The 15,582-nt window shown below is 48.2% G+C and overlaps 2 protein-coding genes across 2 annotated transcripts in view; one reads left to right on the forward strand and one right to left on the reverse strand.

Moving 5' to 3' along the window:
* LOC144136326 (ubiquitin-ribosomal protein eL40 fusion protein-like) overlaps positions 1-15,582 on the forward strand; it is a 274,921-nt gene that overhangs the window by 124,273 nt on the left and 135,066 nt on the right. The window lies entirely within an intron of this gene.
* On the reverse strand, positions 6,987-15,507 carry Ufc1 (Ubiquitin-fold modifier conjugating enzyme 1). The gene is made up of 5 exons (XM_077668564.1): positions 15,163-15,507; positions 13,244-13,375; positions 11,732-11,808; positions 7,688-7,778; positions 6,987-7,190 (listed from the first exon to the last, which is right to left on the reverse strand). The coding sequence occupies exons 1-5, from the start codon at positions 15,283-15,285 to the stop codon at positions 7,104-7,106; spliced, it is 510 nt and encodes a 169-aa protein (XP_077524690.1). The 5' UTR covers positions 15,286-15,507; the 3' UTR covers positions 6,987-7,103.

A 15,582-nucleotide genomic window follows, 5' to 3' on the forward strand; every position in this document is an offset into this window, starting at 1 on the left:
GTCTGCGCTGGTAGGCTGCACCAAGCACTGAATCATACAGAGCAATAGTTGACTGTTAACAAGGTATTACGATAGTCAAAATATTTTACACTTCGTTTTGGCGCAGCTTGGACGACGTTTTGACCCCCACGGTGCAACGGTTGTGAGCGCACTACTTGCACACCTTATCTGCATGGTGCACGCAGTGAAGGCGTGCGATGCACCATAAAGCTACGTTCGGGGGAAGCGCTTAAGCGCGTGTACAGCTTTCAAAGTTTGAGCAAAATTATAATTCGTGCTAACTACTCTGGCGCGCGTTCGTGCGGAAGGCGCCAAACGTTGTCGGGGCGTTGTTCAGCTAGGCGACTCGTAGAAACAACGCTGTGTGTGATGGACTCTTGTTCCAACCACCAAGATAAACCGAATTGCTTTACCAAAGTGGAATATTCCAGGCAAATAAAACAGCAGCACTGTATAAGTGGGCCCTGAAATGGTTCTGAACTTTGCTGGTAAACAAAAAATTGGTTCTGAGGAAAGGGAACGCGCAGAACTTTCTCCATACTCTGTCGTGACCTGCACTGCGCCGTCCGACAGATACAGGATTGGCTTCAGCCCATCCGCCTACTCTCTTAGAAAAAAGGTAGTACTAGTACTTACTAACTTTGGGGTATTAACTGGTTGTCACTTATGTTACGACCCTGTCCGTAACTGCAGTTGGTAACGTAAAAGTTAGTAGCAGTTGCAGTGAGTAACGGCAGCTGCCCGCAATTAGTAACGGGAAGGTTAGTAATGGCTGCTACTTAGACACTAGCCCTAGTTACCAATGGGAAGTATATACATTGTGAGGCTGTGGACGAAGCGAGCTTTTATTGCCACTCGCAATTATGGCGGCCACTCCTCCGAAGACGAAGATGCGTGATGATGATGAATATTTACAGAAGAAGACGAGGGTCGCGCACTGTGCTTACACTTTCATCCCCCTACGGACGAAAGCGACCGGCCCGGGCGCACGTTAGAGCGAAGTAGGGCGACGGGCGAAGGGCTTTAAGCGGGACACGTGAACAATATCTACGCCGCGACAACGTCGGACGTTTGTTCGAGTACAGTGTACGGACCAATAAAGCGGCTGAGAAATTTTTTGAACAAGCCGGGGGTGCGCACGGGAGTCCCCCGCAACACTTCATCACCAGGGAAGAAACACACTGCACGGTGTTTGGAGTCATAGGTTCTTTTCAGGGAGGCTTGGGAGGCGTCAGTGTTCAGGCGGGCAATGGTACGACAGGAGGCGAGACGGGAAGTAAATTCGTCATGAGTCCGGAAGAGGTTGTGGGGGCAGAGAAGAAAGATGCTTCGAGAGTGAAGGTAGGGGGGCGACCATACACAAGAAAAAACGGGGAGAAGCTGGTTGTTCGTTGCACGGCAGTATTGTAGGCAAAGGTTACAAAGGGGAGCATGGCGTCCCAGTTGGTGTGGTCGGGGTGGATGTACATGGACAGCATATCTGACAGGGTGCGATGACGCCGTTCGGTGAGCCCATTGGTCTGGAGGTGATAGGCTGAAGTTGTTTTATGGACGGTCCTGGAAGCGTGAAGAACTTCGGCAAGGACGCTGGAGAGGAATGATTTGCCGCGGTCACTGATAAGGACACGTGGGGCTTCATGGCACAGAAGTATGGCGTTGAGGAAGAAATGGGCTATCTCGGAGGCAGAGCCAGACGAAACGGGGGCTGTTTCAGCGTACCGGGTTAAGTGGTCGATGGCTGTGACGATCTAACGATTGCCCGATGGCGTTAGTGGTAAAGGACCGTAGAGGTCAATCCCAACGACTTCGAAGGGTGAGAAAGGACAGGGAAGGGGTTGTAGAAGGCCCGCAGGAGGAGACGTGGAGCGTTTGCGGCGTTGGAAAGGGATGCAAGATGCAATATATTTGGCGACAGAGGTTGAGAGGCCAGGCCAAAAGAAACGGCGCTTTATACGGTCATACGTTTTGTTGAATCCTAAGTGGCCGGCCATGGGGTCGTCATGAAGCGCCTGCAAACTTCACGGCGAAGAGAACGAGGAATTACAGCTACCCAGGCGTGACCCAGGGGGCTACGACTGTGGCAAAGGTTGCCGTGAACTAGCCTGAAACAGTTAAGCTGGCGACGGAGGCGGGCAGTTGGAGGCTGCATAGCACCACTCAGGCGATCGACGAGAGTCCGGCAGTAAGGGTCGGCCCGCTGTGCTGAGGCGAGATCGCCGAGAGCGGGCACCAGATCAATGGCTGCGGCTGTCAAGCCTTGGGTAGCCATCGAATTAGCAGTTGGGAGCGATGAAGCAACAGGAGGAGAGCACGGAGGTTTTGTGGAGGCGAGAGGGAACGAGAGAGCGCATCGGCGTCTGTGTTTTTTTCCGGATTTGTAGGTGACTGTGAAATCATACTCCTAGAGGCGGAGAATCCAGCGGCCGAGGCGGCCGGACAAGTTCTTCTGTGACGACAACCAGCACAGCGCGTGATGGTCAGTGACAATGGTGAACTGGCGGCTGTAAAAATGGGGGCGGAATTTCTGAACGGCCCAGACAACGTCAAGACACCCTTGCTCAGTAATCGTGTAGTCCTGCTCCGCTGCAGTCAGGGTATGGCTTGCGTAAGCAATCACGCGCTCAGTCGAAGAGTGCTGGCGCTGCAAAAGAACGGCATCAATTTCGTGTCCACTGGCGTCAGTGCGTAAAATCGTCGAGGCGTTGTCATCAAAATGAACCCGTATCGGATCAGATGTAAGCCTGCTATAGAGAAGTAAAGGCGGCCTCGCAGGCTTCAGACCAAACGAAGGGCGTGCTGGCGCCAAGAAGCTTATGCAAAGGTGCGGCGATGGAGGCGAAACTGCGGATGAAGCGACGAACGTATGAGGCCAGTCCTAGAAAACTGCGCAGGTCTTTAATCCGTGTTGGGCGGGGGAAATGCAGAACTGCAGCGACTTTGTCAAGATCAGCTTTTATGCCCCTGCGACTAACGACGTGTCCGAGAACTTTGATAGAAGTGGAAGCAAAGCAACATTTATGTGTTTAACTGAAGTCCGGCCGCGGAAAGAGCACTTAACTTCATCGAGGCGAGCGAGGTGCTCACAATAAGTCGGAGAAAATTACGATGTCGTCCAGGTATATAGCAGAGACAAGTTTTCCATTTCAGCCCGCGGAGTACGGTGCCAATCATGCGTTCGAACGTGGCCGGAGCATTGCACAAGCCGAATGACATAACGTTAAATTCATATAAGCCATCTGGTGTGGCGAAAGCTGTCTTTTCTTTGTCCTCTTCATGCCTGGGGATTTGCCAGTATGCGGATCTTAGGTCAAGACTAGGGAAAAATTGAGCACCTTGGAGACAGTCGAGGGCGTCGTCAATCCGAGGAAGTGGATAAATATACTTTCGAGTGAACTTATTGAGGGCGCGATAGTCGACACAAAAGCGTACTGAACCATACTTCTTTTGTACCAGCACAATTGGTGAGGACCAAGGACTTGAAGAAAGGCGTATGATGTGGCGCTTGAGCATGTCGGTTACATTATCTTGAATAATTTTGCGCTCACTAGAAGACACGCGATACGGGCGGCGGCGAATGATGCGCGACCCGTCAGTGTTGATGCGTAGCCGCCGAGGTTTGGCCCAAAATTTTTGACTGGGTATCAAAAGAAGCGGCATGTTTGTTCAAGAGGGCAAGCAATTCTGCTTTTTGAGCAGGCGTGAGATCGTTGCTGATTGCAGCGGAAATAGCTGCACGTGAAGAAGCAGGGGACGAAATGGCGAAGCTTGATGGGAGCGAGGAAACAACGGTGACAGATTGAGCGGTAGGCACAGAAGCGACTGTAGTGCCTGCGCGCATAAGAATGGGCTCCGACGTAGTACTGAACGCAGTCAGAAGGGCAGTCTCATTGACGAAGCGAAGAAGGGATGTGACGAGAAGAATGCCCCTGGAAAGAAGACGGGGATTGGGTGTGGCGGAAACGTCCCCAGCATTTACGCGAGCAGAAGCAATGGAGAGGACATCTTCGGAGCCGGGATAAAGTACATGGTCTGCGGTGTTGAACAAGTGATGAGAGGGCACTGCAGGAGCGTCAGAAAGGTCGGATTCAGCAACTTGCAGAGTAGGAGAGCAACATGTAAATAACACAATGCGCGGAGTGGAAGAAATCCCAGCCGATGAGGGCGCTCGGCTACTGACCGGAGTTCCCTGGCTCGAACCCGACCGCGGCGGCTGTGCTTCAATGGAGGCGAAACGCAAAAGGCGGCCGTGTGCTGCGCGATGTCAGTGCACGTTAAAAGCCCCAGGTGGTCGACATTATCCGGAGCCCTCCTCTACATCCATCCCATCATCCCTCCATCGAAACGGGGTCGCCGCGCTCGGGTTCGAACCCGGGTACTCCGGCTCAGTAGCCGCGTGCCCTAATTAGCCACTGAGCCACCGCGGCGGGCTCGCCTCCATCGAAATGCGACCGCCGCGGCCGGGATTGAACCCGCGTCTTTCGGATGAGCACCATAACCACTGAACCACCGTGGCGGCTGTAAAGTCTTTCATCTATATACACTCCCCACTGGACGACCTCCATGTGGCACCATTCATGTGGCGACATTTGTACCAAAATTGTGACGCAACCATTTGTCGTACAGCGTTACGAGTGGTGTCACATGATTTCTTGTTGCATATAGCTATATGTGTTAGTCAAGTTGGAGGCTAGCTTGCGACAGGGATTCGAACCGATGACATATGCATCTTCAATTGTATGTCTTTCTAGACTTTTGAATCAAAATTGTGATGCAACCGTATCTGCTCTACATGCCTTCATCACACTCGCTGCTTCAGTGGCTAGACGATGGCTGTTGCAACGCCATCTTTTTGGGACCATCTCTCGGCCTCAACAACAAAGACAGTCTCTGACAGAATTTCATATAATGGGGCTAGTAAGGCTTTTGCCTTAAAAATCTGACCGACGATTACGGTACCTAACTCGATATTTGAGCGCAGCTCCCCAATGGTGTAGAGCGAGGCGGAGCAACCCTTGCAAGGTTGCGTCGTTCTTTCTTGCGTTTGCTGCTCCATGCGAGAACGCGTTGCAGTGTGCCTGTTTCAGTGCTTGGAGACAAGCTGAAGCCATAAAGGGCACGTCTTCATTTGAGCGGGCCACGGGGCGTGTCAGAGTAACGCGTGCCCGTTCCCGTGGTAAGCAGCGTGGACTCCAAAAACAGCCCCATAGACGCCCATGTGCATGCTGGCTGATGGTTCGGCTGCCGATTCATGGCTGGCACAAGTTGCAACTGGCAGTTATGTAGTAGATCTTATGCTGATTTCGAACATAACCAGCCACGCATCTGTGTGACAAGGGGCCCACTATCCTTGCGCAAGGAATCACCTGACTTGGACAAGGCAGTGCGTTGTTTTTTCATAAATCCTGCAATGTGCACCGCCAGAAATGCAACGGTTGTGAGGTTATCTGCCTGCTAGTGCATCACGAGTATGTTCTCCTTGCCCTGCGTGTCTACTGGCTCTCCACTTTCTACTCCGTCTCTTGCGGGGGATGACTGCCCAGCGCGGGCGCTCTATCACCTCCTATTTCTTGGTAACACAGCTCAGGGAATTGGTACCTGGTGTACCGCTCTATCTAATCCTGCAGGTTTTACAGATGCCTGCATTTCATGCAACTGCTGTGGCGCTTCATCAACACATCTGCCACATCAGCCCGGATTTAAATATCGCTGCAGACAGACTAGTGGGTTCCGTGTGCATATCGCTTTGTTGCCTTTGTTGCCTCCAGAGCCCATGCAGCGGGTGAAGTCAATCTTTTGGTTGCTGGTGACAGCAAACTTTCTTGCTGGGAACTTGCGTGATTTGATGTGGCACCTGCAGTGGAGGGATTTGCCTATGAGGGGCTGGCTGCAGCGATGGGGCACTGTGCATTCCGCACAGTGCCCGAACTGCCTGTTCCAGGAGTCAAACCGACACGAAAGCTGTACTAGCCTCGTCAATCCAAGGTCAGTGGTGCGGTTCATTTGACCTTCAAGTGGAAGAGTGGAGTTGTGTCAGCCACGTGACATACCGTCCGCAGTCGCCTATGGTTCAAGTACCACAGCAACTGTGCTCAACAATCGCATACTGAGAAGTGTAATCGTGGGCCAATTTTCTAACATTTCTCTATTCCAGGACTTATGAAAGCGACCAGACAATACTTTTCCTGGCGCCGGTGCCCGGCTCCAAAAACCACGCCTCTAAGTTACCATGACACTTGTACAGCTGCGGTGTGCATCAAAACCGCCACGAGATCCTCTTTTTTGCTCAGGTTGTTGTAGTACACTGCGAATAGTGAGGAACCAGAACACTTTAGACGACCGGGCGTGAGAGCAGGAGATGCGGCCAAAGCAGAAGAAACTCTCGGAAGCGCGCAAACGATGTCATTCCCAGAAGTTCTGATTTCAAATGAGAATCGACCAAGAAGGCAGCCTGCAGGTCGCCCTTGAAATTGTGAACGGTGTTGTCGAGCTGCCTGGCCGCAAGTGGCTGTTAGTTTTAGTTCACTTTCAGAGAGCTCTTGCTAACCGTAGTTGAATGTAAATTCCCCTCTAGGTGAGCTACAGTGTTCTCTCCATGGTGGAAAAAAAATATTAGGGGGATACTTACACAAATAGAAAGTGCATAATAAGCTTTTCATAGCTCCAAAATCTGGTGTCTCAACCCCTTCAAGTTGAGACAGGTGTTGACCACAAACAGGATCACAGCCAATGGACAAGCACAGGCAGAAATGATATCTCGTTTTCTGCTGCAGCATACTAATTTGTTTAGTATGTGTGTATAAGTATACAATCAGGTTGTAATAGGCAGTTTTTAGACTTCCCCTCCTGTGTTTTTACTAGGCTCCTGCAACTATAGTGTGGATGTTGTAAACACAACACATAATAATTCAGCCCCAATGTTCAGTCTCTGAAAGGCCTCAGTGATGGCAAACCTGCAACTTTCACACAAGGGTGTTTCAGACAGAAAGTAGAAATATAAGCATATATTTATCACCCTGCAAAGGCAGAAAAAAAAAGCACCGCTCCTCCATCTTTTCACCCAGCATCATGGTGCAAACAGACGGAGGCCACCCATTACAGCAGGGCTAGGAATTTGTCTGTGTGTCATCCTTGTGCTTGATCACACCCTTCTGGATAAGGTCCGGGATCTCCACAGCCAGCCATGGACCCAGCTGCAATAGAAGGAGTGCAACAATAGAAGGAGTGCATAACACAATGGCACCCATCAGAACAGCTTGAATGTACTGGCCCCTGCACTGCACAGGCTAGCTTCACATTCCCATTAGCACAGGCATGCTTTAGAACTATATACCTGCAATCGCAGGCAAAAACATGAGGCAGGCTTAGTAGAGTGCTTCAGCTTTCTTTCAAAATGATGGCTTTAACAGCCCTGAGCTGGTGTAGCTAATGCTCCAAGTTGGCCTGCTTTAAGTGACCAAATACAGTTACGGCAAGTTGTCTAAGCTCCGCTGTTACAATTTGCTGGACATGAGCAGTACTGAAATTCGCGCTCAGCGACACACTGACCAGCATGGACAATGTGCGCATGTCAAGTGCACAGGAACAAATTCTTGTTCACATCACGCCTAGAGAGTGCCCCATCTCCATATGAAGCCATCTGCAGGAACTGAAGGTCTTCTAGCATGCAAGAGCTATCATTCCTACTCACCCCGAGTGCCATAGCATGGGCAATGCCAAATTTAGGCACATTCCTCGCCCACAATGGTTTGAAATGGTCCGTCATGCAGATCTTCCCGCCCCTGAAAACAGCACAAGCACAACAGAAATAATAAAAAAAATACTTTAGAGAGACCACATAACCAGGCTTAGCTACCGTTTGTAATCTTGAATTAAAATATTTTAAAACCACAACAGAAAGCAACGGAAGAAATCTGTGAGGGCCCCTGCCCCCACCTAGAAGGAAAGCCCAGCATCAGTAGTGCTCTATTTTTTTCCCTCTCATGATCTTATTGTAGCAGAAGGAGACTTGATTTCTGCAGCAAGCACAACAAAGCAAGCACACAAGTAAGTCTACGAGTTTTAGAATTACCCTAATGCCTACGTATGCAGAATGTGCTTGCATGAAGTACGGTACAACCAATGAATGTCGCTACAACAAAGTATTTCCAATTCCCCGCTAACAAACCATATCAAGCAATGCAATTATTTCCCCCCATAGCAAACAATTTACAGCATGAGGTTCCTCTTCAACAAATTTTTTATGCATCCAAATACGACTTTCTTTTTTTGGTTTCACCAAAAACGGCTGACAAAATCAGTTTCTACTTTGAACGGTGCCACTTACATTCCTCGTGGAATCGGCATTATTGTGCATAAAGATGAAATTTCGCGCGTGAATGCCTGCGATGGTTTTGCCGACAACTTGGACTCAGTGTTTGCAACCTGCAGCCATTGGTGGGAGGTGGCATTCCACTGCTCTATGTTTTTCGCTTGCTTCGCTGTCGAAGGCATGACGGAAATCTGTTGCACATTTAATTCTGAGTGTGAAGTCACTGTGTCCATGCTAACAGGCAACAATGTTAGACCTTCAATGTCGGAATGAGTGAGTGAGCCCAAATGAGTCGTGAGTCATAATGAGTGGCTGACACCGGATAAGTCATCAGTTGGAGTAAGTCTAAAGGAGTTGTGAGCATAATGAGTTTGAGTTCACGACTTTGAGTGAGCCCGAGCATGTGTGAGTCTGAGTTTGAGTGAGCCCATAGGTTGACCAAACTTTTGTGAGTGAGCCTGAGTGAGCACTCATGATTTCGCCAAGGTATGTCCACAAGCTGTATCAATTACAGATCCTGTTCTTTTCCATAAATCCCCGTGTCACCCTTTCTGCAGTAACATGGTTCAGACAGGCATTCTATTCCTGTTCATATTTTAACGGTGTTTTGTGCTTTTATGATTTTGTACTTCTTGCCATGACTCTGCTCTGTACTGCCTTTAATGCAACTGAGGGTAAATAAAATTAAATGAAATATGTTGGTATGGAACAAACAACTGCAGCTGCTGGTACCATTATGTTACACATTCAAAAGTGCTATACTTCTAATATGTGTTAAAGTTTTATTTGAAAAGAGGTAGCAATAAATCAGCCTAGGAAAAAGTGCTTCTCACACTAGTGTTATATTTAGAAAAGAACTGTGCTGTGGAATGTGAGCATGGTTTTCTGGCTATGTAGCAGATCTGTAAGGAGTGAATGCTCAAATGACTCTAGCTTAAGCAAGCGCTGAGCGCAGCAGAGGATGAAGGACGGCAACAGCGAAGTGAGCACTAGGAAGAAAGCGGAGGAGGAGGGTACAGCAGTACTGAGAAAGAAGGTTGCGCAGCGGTGACCCGCAGCACCAGAGTAGTGCGTGCCATCGTCTGCCCACTGATGACGTCACTGGTAAGGTGGTGTATGCGTTGCTCGCCAAAGTAGTACGTGCTGCAGAGCCAATCCATAGTGGAAGAGTTTGATCTTTCCTTGATATCGCCATTGGCGCACCTCCCACTTCAAGTCACGTGCGCTACAAGTCACGTGCGCCAATGAATGGCCTTAGAAGGATCACTGTGCCAACTCAGGAAGCGGGGAACGAAGGGCGTGGCAAAAACATGACAAAAACATGGCAAGATAGCCCGAGGGCCGAGGAGTAGGCAGTGTCGCTGTCACCTCCGAGCCACCATCACAACTGATGTGTAGAGACTGGTACACGCGGGCATATTTAAATTCTGTTATAACAGTCCTCTTAGGGCTGGTAGTGCAGCCCAGTGTATTGGTATGCTGACGAAGTGAACACGCTGAGCGGTGCATTTGCTAACATGAAGGTGCGTGGAACATTAGCTATACACAGCTGTTTTCCTTGTCGCAGGTGTGTGCCGTTGCATGAACTTTGTCCGAGGAGCACTTAGAGAGGCACTTGGAGGTCCTCTACTGCTCCGCCCTTGTAAGTCGAGGCGCGTCAAAAAGGGAACCGCGTGTGCACGCAAAACGCATAGCCACGAGGCACCCCAACGCATACCGAAATTCAGTTTGTTGCACCACCAATTACTGGTTTTCTTTGACTTCCAACATTAAGGTTGTTTTTTTTTTCGTCTTCCTCATGTGATGAAAGTGCACTAGTGGTTTCAAAACAAAACTTATACACTTCAGCATCGATCAAACGTGTGACCTTCATGCACATTTGTGAGCCTCAGAGATTCGTGTTTTTTTTTCGTCGCATTTCGTCATCGCGCATGTACGTGCGAGTTTGACCTGTGGCAACAATATTTTAGTTTGTGCTCTTTTGTACCTTACAAAAGCTTTGCTTTCAGTAAGAGTGGCATTTTTGTGATCAGGAAAAGGTATTCTATCGATACAAGCCACCTTGAATTTCTCCTCAGTGTCCCTTTAAAAGCAGCAGAGGCCCACAGACACCTTACATGCAATAATGTGAAAAAAGCAGACTGCTGTGCAGGGCGCCGACTCGGACAAGACAATGCGCTGTTCTTCTCCGCTACACAGCCCGCACAGCAGTCATAAATATGACACCCACAGCCTAAGCGGAGGCGTTCCCTGACGTCGGCAGTGATGCATCATGCGGCCGCTTCATGGACATGCTTATTTGCCAAGCTCTTGCACTATTGACCGGCTGTAGGGGAACACTATGGGTTCCCCCGTGCTAAGGCTTACAGCGGCGGAACACTGTGCACGCTGCCGAAGTCGAAACCCAGAACCACCTCCGTTCGGCACTGTGTGTTCCATATGCGGTCGCTTACGGTTCCGAGTGCCGCAGCAGCTGCGCTCAAAAATTGCATTCCCGAGAAGCATATTAGTCGGCAAATTTTTTTACTCATATTATCAATGCCATTTCGGCATATTCATCTCATGACAAGCCATGTTAACCATGAAACAGTTGTTTTCTCTATAAAAATTGACAGGATGGTTACCACCGTGTAACGTGAGATTCAGCGACAGCTGTTAAGGCATTTGTATTTTACGATATGTTGAGGTCGAGAATATGTGAGCGACCTTATGTCTGTCTAGTTCTAGAGCGCTCTTTTTAGTTTTCCACATATGCTCGTTTTTCAAAGCTCTCCTCTCCAGTCCATTGCACTAGACACGTGGTGCCACCTATGACTCTCTACTCAGGAGGCATGTTTTGCAGCAGCTGCCGCATTTAGACCACTCTACATTCCTCCACTCTCGCCATACTCTTTCTACCATGGTAACCACCCTCTGGATGGCTCCAGTGGTAACCATACCCCCCCAGTTGCACATTCCTACACTACTGCCATGCCTTCCTCCTTCCAGGGTAGCCAGCCTCCGGTTGGAGATTCCTCCACTCTCGCCCCACCCTGCTCCTTCCACCTTCCGGGAAAGAGTAGGGTTGGTAGAAAAGCCAGCCTTGAAGACAGCCTCGTCTGCCCACTGATGTCATCGGGGTAGGAGACGAGCGGTGGAGGTGACGCGTTTCCCTAATCGGTTTAGAGCTACTGAAAGCAGCGATTTTTAAAAATTATTTCTAAATTATAGGATCCACACAGCGCTTTCAAATTTGGCTCTAATACCCACAAAGACCACTTCTACAGATCTGTTACACTAGAATATGCCCTTCGAAATTATTTCAAGGTCCTTTTAAGAACTAGTCATTGTTACTTAAGGAAGGCATGCAGCCAGAAAGCAAGTAAACAGATATTTGAAAGAAAAAAAAACATCAATTATGTGCTGCATTTTAGGCGTGCTCACCTATACATCTTGGCGGTCTTGCCATCCAGTGATGGCAGAGCTATTTCAGGAGCTGTGGTTGGGTATGTCACTGCAATCTGTGGATGCAAAGGCATGAAAGAAATTCAGTGCCATATTTGCTATATCCAGACTAGAACACAGTGCCAAATGAAGCACGGACAAGCTTCTTCATTTAGGCAAATAAATTATTCTGTGAATTGATGCCAATGGCGTCGAAAAAACATTTCTCTAACATGTCCTTTCAGTCGAAGCCGCTGCGGTGGCTCATTGGCTCAGCTATATGCAGATTTTATAACATTTTGGCAATGTTGGAATGTGGCAGCTGTGTGCTGAGCACAACTACTGCTGCATTAGGTTGCTGAGCAGAAGCTCATAGGTTTGACCCTTACCATAGCTGCCGCATTTCAACATGGCGAAAACGTTATAAAATCTGTACAAAGATATTTCGGTGCATATTAAAGAACCCCAAGCACTCACAAATAAATCTGACTCCATCCATTACAGTAAGCAACAAGGTCTACAATGCTGCCTCAGCATGTAAAAACTCATTAATCAAGACGAACCTATTCAGTCAGAAACCTTGTACACTCCTGCAGAAAAATAAGGCTTCAGTTGCTGTGTTTACCCATTAGGAATGCAATGCATTATGTGATGTTTGCACGTATGACAAGACTGTTTCACTTATAGTAGCGAATGCACCCCACTGAGGTGATACTGTGCAATGTAAAAGAATGAGCAAAGAACATTTTTTATTGGGCCAGCATGCAGGACGAAACAAGGCAAGGAAAGCACCAACACCAGCTAGTCCAGCTTCCTATCCTTGTGAACAACAGATAGACAAAGGTGCATGGAAATTAATAATTCTGCTAAGATCAATGATTCAAATTCCACAATATCCACTTGCTCAAGTATGTCATAATGAGAGCAAAGAGCCAAACAATTTGTGTTATCAACGACTTTAATATGAACGGATTCTGAGTGGGAACATTACTAACTACTGACACCTCACAAAACTGCAGCCTTGCACAATACAGGCATTCATTTGCCAGAATGCTCACCAAGGAGCAGAAAATGTGCCTTTGACTGCATGTGCATTTCGGAGTGCTAGCCACTAATAATCACCAGCAAGCCAAGAACATGACCAGCCGCTCATCAGCCATGCACATAGCCTCAAAACAGTTTCCCACTCACCAGTGACAAGTCTTGGCACCAGTGCATGTTGACAGCAGCTCACATTTCTTCACTTCAAATTATTTTGGGCTTGCACATCGTAACTGAATTAATTTGCACCAGTAATTTGCAAACTGTAGCAGTTGCAGCCATACATGATACCACAAATTCCGTAAGGGAAGTGGAGGTGCACATAACATTATTAGTCAATCCCAAAATTGTACTACTTTGAGATAGCAAACTTCTTTAGGTGCAAAGATCACAGCCTTGAGAGCATAGCGTGACAAATATGAATACAGCATTACAGTACTCTGGATGCACAGAGGAGCGTGGAGCACTTACATCAAATTCTATGTCAAACTCGTACTTGAGCAGTTCATGGATGTACCAGCACTTCCCAAACCACCGGGTGCCGTCCTTGTTGGACTCTAGCCGGAACCAGTCATTATCGCTGTCCTTGTTGTTCTGTACATACTGCACACAGAGCAAGGGACAGCAGGTTTGTTTGCTGACGAAACAGCCTCAATAGCTGTGAGAGCAAAACAGCAATCAATGATTGCACTTAAGGGAAATCCAGGCCAGTGTACAGCACACCGCATGCCGTAATGTGAAACCTCTACCTCCCCCACCCACCCACCCACCCACCCACCCACCCACCCACACACACACACACGCACGCACGCACGCACGCACGCACGCACGCACGCACGCACGCACGCACGCACGCACGCACACACACACACACACACACACACACACACACACACACACACACACACACACACACACACACACCTGTTCAGAGCTGGAAGGTATAAGGTATAATCCATGTTTGAAGGTAGGCAACCTATCTCCTCAATATCACAAGTGTCAGGATTCTCAGGAACAAAGGAGGCAGAGCTGTATGCGGCATACGTGTGGTTAGTTGAACAGGTTCTTGCCTACGCCATGGTCATTCTAAAGGTAGCTATGCAATGTTCCTTAAAAGGCAAATGTGTACAAATAACCACTGGAAGTCAGACTTGCAGTTCCATCAGTCACAGCATGTAAAGGTAAGAGTAAGCGCTCTACACCAGTACTCGCATAAAAGCAAAGTTCGAAATACAGGCACTCGTTACTGTTGCCAACCACACATTGTACAGCCCAGTCACCATTAGAGATGTAATACAGTGTGTGGCTGACAAAAATCACAGAATAGAAAGCTGTATCATGCAACATGGTACAAAAGTGAGGTGTGAGCAATGCACCCAGACAAAAGAAATTCAAACGGCCTACATTTTGGATCCTGAACAAGTTTGCTTTATCAATAACCTTGCAAAACCAAGCTGTACAATTCATATTTCTAGATTACTCAAGTAATGCTAGCATCACAGCATTAAAGAAAAAAGCAGAGTTAGACAAATTCGGCCCATCACTGTAAAACTGCCCGCGTATCACATTTCTGTATCACGAATCACGAGTATCACGAATTCTTTCAGTCACCACCAGTCATGTCTCCATGTCATGGCCATCCATATACATTACCTGCCACTCATGCCAGCGCTATGCACATTCCTTCGTACAGCACACATTATGAGAAAGAAATGCTTTATCATCAGGCACTGCCACTGGATCTGACTAAACGAAGCTCCAATAACTAAGGCACTCGCATATCACCACCTAAGCATATTTACTCCCCACTTTGTACTTTTGAATGCTCAGCGCTTTGCTGTTGTTTTCTTATTGTGCTGCTGTGTTTGTTCTCTCTTCTGATTTTTTGTAATTTTTACCAATAAAGCCTTGTTATTTGTTTCATTAACTATTCTTTTATCAAGGTTATTACAGTGACCTGGTTTTTGATAGTCACCAATATGCCTCTGCACACTTCTCCCCCACCCCTCCCCCATGCAATAGCATCGAAATGGTGGCATTTCGGAGTATTCTGAATGAATGAAGTAATAAACTGAACTGAACGAAAAAAAATGAATAAATAAAAGGAACACTACTGCAGGAAATGCAAGTCTGCCATTGGTAACGGTTCGCGTCTTGACCCGTAGTATCGGAATGAATACGGACATTTCGAAATCAAAGGCCAGAAAAGAGCCCCCCCCCCCTCCCCCCCCCCCCCTTATTTTTTTTGACGCCACTTGGGTCCAATTCAGCCTCGTGCAAACGAGACAGGACATATGTTACCGGGGCAACTCGCGCCGGCGCACAATTTAGAAGCGTGCGTACAGCAACCTTCTGCTAAACGTTCGCCAGAGTTCCACAAAAAAACTTACCTTGATCAGCGCCTGGTATTCCTCCTTTAGTCGCGTGGGCCATAGATCCTTGTCGCGCGGACCGGCTTTCGTTTTCAGCAACGGGATACCACTCAGGGTCTTCCTCGTAGCATCGTCGACCATTGCTATTCGCCCCTGTGCTAGTGACTGATTTCCGAAACTAAAATAAATGTTGGCGTTTGATAGGCGTTACGCCCGAAAACTTAGCAGATGCCAAAAGCTGCGCAGCACGTCATCTACGTTAGTAGAACGTTACGAATACAACATACAGATAATTACGATCCGGCCGAAGTTACAACATGCACGTATCAAGAACCAGCAGCTTTGCAAGCTGTTACTGTTTGCAGCGCCGCCTCAGCCACAAACCTATGGTGGTGGCATGCCTAAGCTTGGTCTACGCGCACACTCTTCTCTTTTTCG

Source organism: Amblyomma americanum, chromosome 6 (assembly GCF_052857255.1).
Source record: "Amblyomma americanum isolate KBUSLIRL-KWMA chromosome 6, ASM5285725v1, whole genome shotgun sequence".
NCBI classification, from domain to species: domain Eukaryota; kingdom Metazoa; phylum Arthropoda; class Arachnida; order Ixodida; family Ixodidae; genus Amblyomma; species Amblyomma americanum.

Bases quoted from the DNA above. Each gene is read 5' to 3' on its own strand.
- Ufc1 (XM_077668564.1), bottom strand. From the start codon at position 15,285: ATGGTCGACGATGCTACGAGGAAGACCCTGAGTGGTATCCCGTTGCTG. The intron at 13,376-15,162 runs GTAAGTTTTTTT...CTCTGTGTGCAG, and splicing joins AATACCAGGCGCTGATCAAG to TATGTACAGAACAACAAGGA. The intron at 11,809-13,243 runs GTAAGTGCTCCA...TTGCATCCACAG, and splicing joins AGTTTGACATAGAATTTGAT to ATTGCAGTGACATACCCAAC.